Source organism: Neopelma chrysocephalum, unplaced genomic scaffold (genome assembly GCF_003984885.1).
Source record: "Neopelma chrysocephalum unplaced genomic scaffold, ASM398488v2 Primary Assembly neopelma1_93672, whole genome shotgun sequence".
NCBI lineage: Eukaryota > Metazoa > Chordata > Aves > Passeriformes > Pipridae > Neopelma > Neopelma chrysocephalum.
The window spans coordinates 1-2,166 of NW_020922386.1; the positions used below are offsets into that span (position 1 = coordinate 1).

General features: G+C 68.1%; 1 protein-coding gene across 1 annotated transcript; it reads right to left on the bottom strand.

Annotated features, from left to right (window-relative positions):
• Positions 1 to 439: 439 nt before the first annotated feature.
• On the bottom strand, positions 440 to 2,154 carry LOC113980321 (ryanodine receptor 1-like; the record flags this gene model as incomplete). The annotated part of the gene is made up of 5 exons (XM_027707546.1): positions 2,034 to 2,154; positions 1,528 to 1,640; positions 1,150 to 1,246; positions 933 to 1,039; positions 440 to 491 (listed from the first exon to the last, which is right to left on the bottom strand). Coding segments are annotated over exons 1-5 (474 nt in total), but the record flags the coding sequence as incomplete, so codon positions are not given.
• Positions 2,155 to 2,166: the final 12 nt, after the last annotated feature.

Genomic DNA, 2,166 nt, shown 5'->3' on the forward strand with positions numbered 1-2,166 from the left:
GGGGGGGGTGGAATTTAAGGAGGGGGCTCCCCAAATTAGCCCCCCCTCAACCAGCCTTTTGGGGGGCCCCCAAAATCCCTGGGGAGGCCCGAAATAACCAGGGAAACCCCCCAATCCCTGGGGACCCCCCAAGCTCCTGCCCCCCACCCTCAGCCCCCCCATCTTTGAGTGCCCCACCCTTGGGGACCCCCCCCCAATCCCTGGGGACCCTCTCAATCCCTGGGGACCCCCCCAGTCTCTGGATCCCCCCCAAATATCCCTGGGGACCCCCCCACCCACCCTCCAGGGACCCCCAAAACCCCTGGGAACCCCCTCCCCAATCTCCAGGTCCCCCCCTCCAAATTCTGGGGACTCCCCCCCCCCCAAATCCCAATCTCCCCCTGCCCCCCAAGCCCCAGGGACCCCCCCAAACCCCCCGCCCCCCTTTTTGGGGTCCCACCTTGGCCATGATGCCGGCGTAGGCCATGTACAGGTGATCCTGCTCCAGGTGACTGCGGCATTTTGGGGAGGGGGCACAGGTTAGGGGGGGGTCCCAGGGGTGGGGGTGACCCCCAACACCTCCCCTGGGGGGATTCTGGGGTCCCCACCCAGGTTTTGGGTCCCCCCACACCCTCCCAGTGGCATTTCGTGGGATTTGGGGTTTCGGGGTCCCTCTGGTGGGATTTGGGGCTTCAGGGTCTCCCCCAGGTTTTGGGGTCTCTCTGGTGGGATTTGGGGTCCCCCTGGTGGGATTTGGGGCTTCAGGGTCCTGCCCGATGTGTTTCGGGGTCCCTCTGGGTGTGTTTTGGGGCTTGGGGTCCCCCCACATGATTTGGGCACCCCGGGGTGTGTTTTGGGGTGATTTAGGTGGTACCTGAAGTGCAGGATGAGCTGCTGTGTTTGGGGGTGTTTTGGGGTGATTTGGGTGTGTTTTGGGGTGATTTAGGTGGTACCTTTGCTCGGTCAGGGCCGTCCTGCTGAAGTGCAGGATGAGCTGGTGCAGCGGGTCCGGCCGCGCCTCGGCCTCCTCCTCCTCCTCCTCCTCCTCCCGCCCCGACTTCTGCCCCCCAAAAAAACACCCCCTCGGGTCAGGGGGGGTCCCCAATCCCGGGGGGGGATCCCCAGAGCCGGGAGGGGCTCCCCAATCCCGGGGAGGGGGTCAGGGCTCACCGAGAGGTCGTCGATCATCCTGTCCTCGAAGGGCGGCTGCTCCCGGCCCAGCCACGAGAGCCGGTACGACTCCAGGAACATGTTACACGCCCGGTGCCTGGGGGGGACAGGGGGTCACCTGGGGGGGCACCTGGGGGGTGACACGGGCACCTGGGGGCACCTGGGGACACCTGGGGGCACCTGGGGGTCACCCGGGGTCAGCCACGGTCTCCGGTGCCACTGAGGGTCTCCCAGGGGTCACCCCAGGGTTTCCTCAAACACCTCCCAGACCCTTCCCAGAGGCCCCCAGAGCCTCCCAGTGCCCCCCGAGGGGGTCTCAGGGTGTCCACCCCCCCTCCCAGTGCCCCCCCAGTGCCCCCCCAGTGCCCCCGGCCCCACCTGGGCAGGTTGTAGAGGGGGGTCATGCGGAAGCAGGCGACGACGGCGCGGCGGCGCTGCTTGGACAGGAGCTTGTGCCACACGGCCTTCTTCGACTTGTAGGGGTGCTCCGTCTGCGGGGGGGGCACGTGGGCACCCCACAGACACCCCGGGACCCCCCGGGACCCCTCGGAACACCCCAGAACACCCCCGGTCCAGGGACACCCCTGGGAACCCCCTGGGACCCCTCCCAGACCTGCTGGAGGTGTTGGAGCACGGCCCACACCTCCTGCACCCCTGGGACCCCCTTGGGAGCCCCCAAACCCCCCTGGAACCCCCCTGAGACCCCTCAGGGACACTCTGGGAGCCCTCAAATCCCCTTGGGATCCCCAAACCCCCCTGGGACCCCCCTGGGAGCCCCTTGGGATCCCCCAAATCCCCCTGGGAGCCCTCAGGGACCCCCTGGGACACCCTGGGAGCCCCCAAATCCCCTTGGGATCCCCAAACCCCCCTGGGAGCCCCCAAACCTGGTCAAGGTGGTAGAGCACGGCCGACACCTCCTGCACCCTCCTCACCACCTTCTCGGGGGTGTCGGGGTCCTCGTCCCGCCCGGCCTGGCGCACCAGGGCCATCTGCCAACGGGCTGAGCCCGTGTTCTCC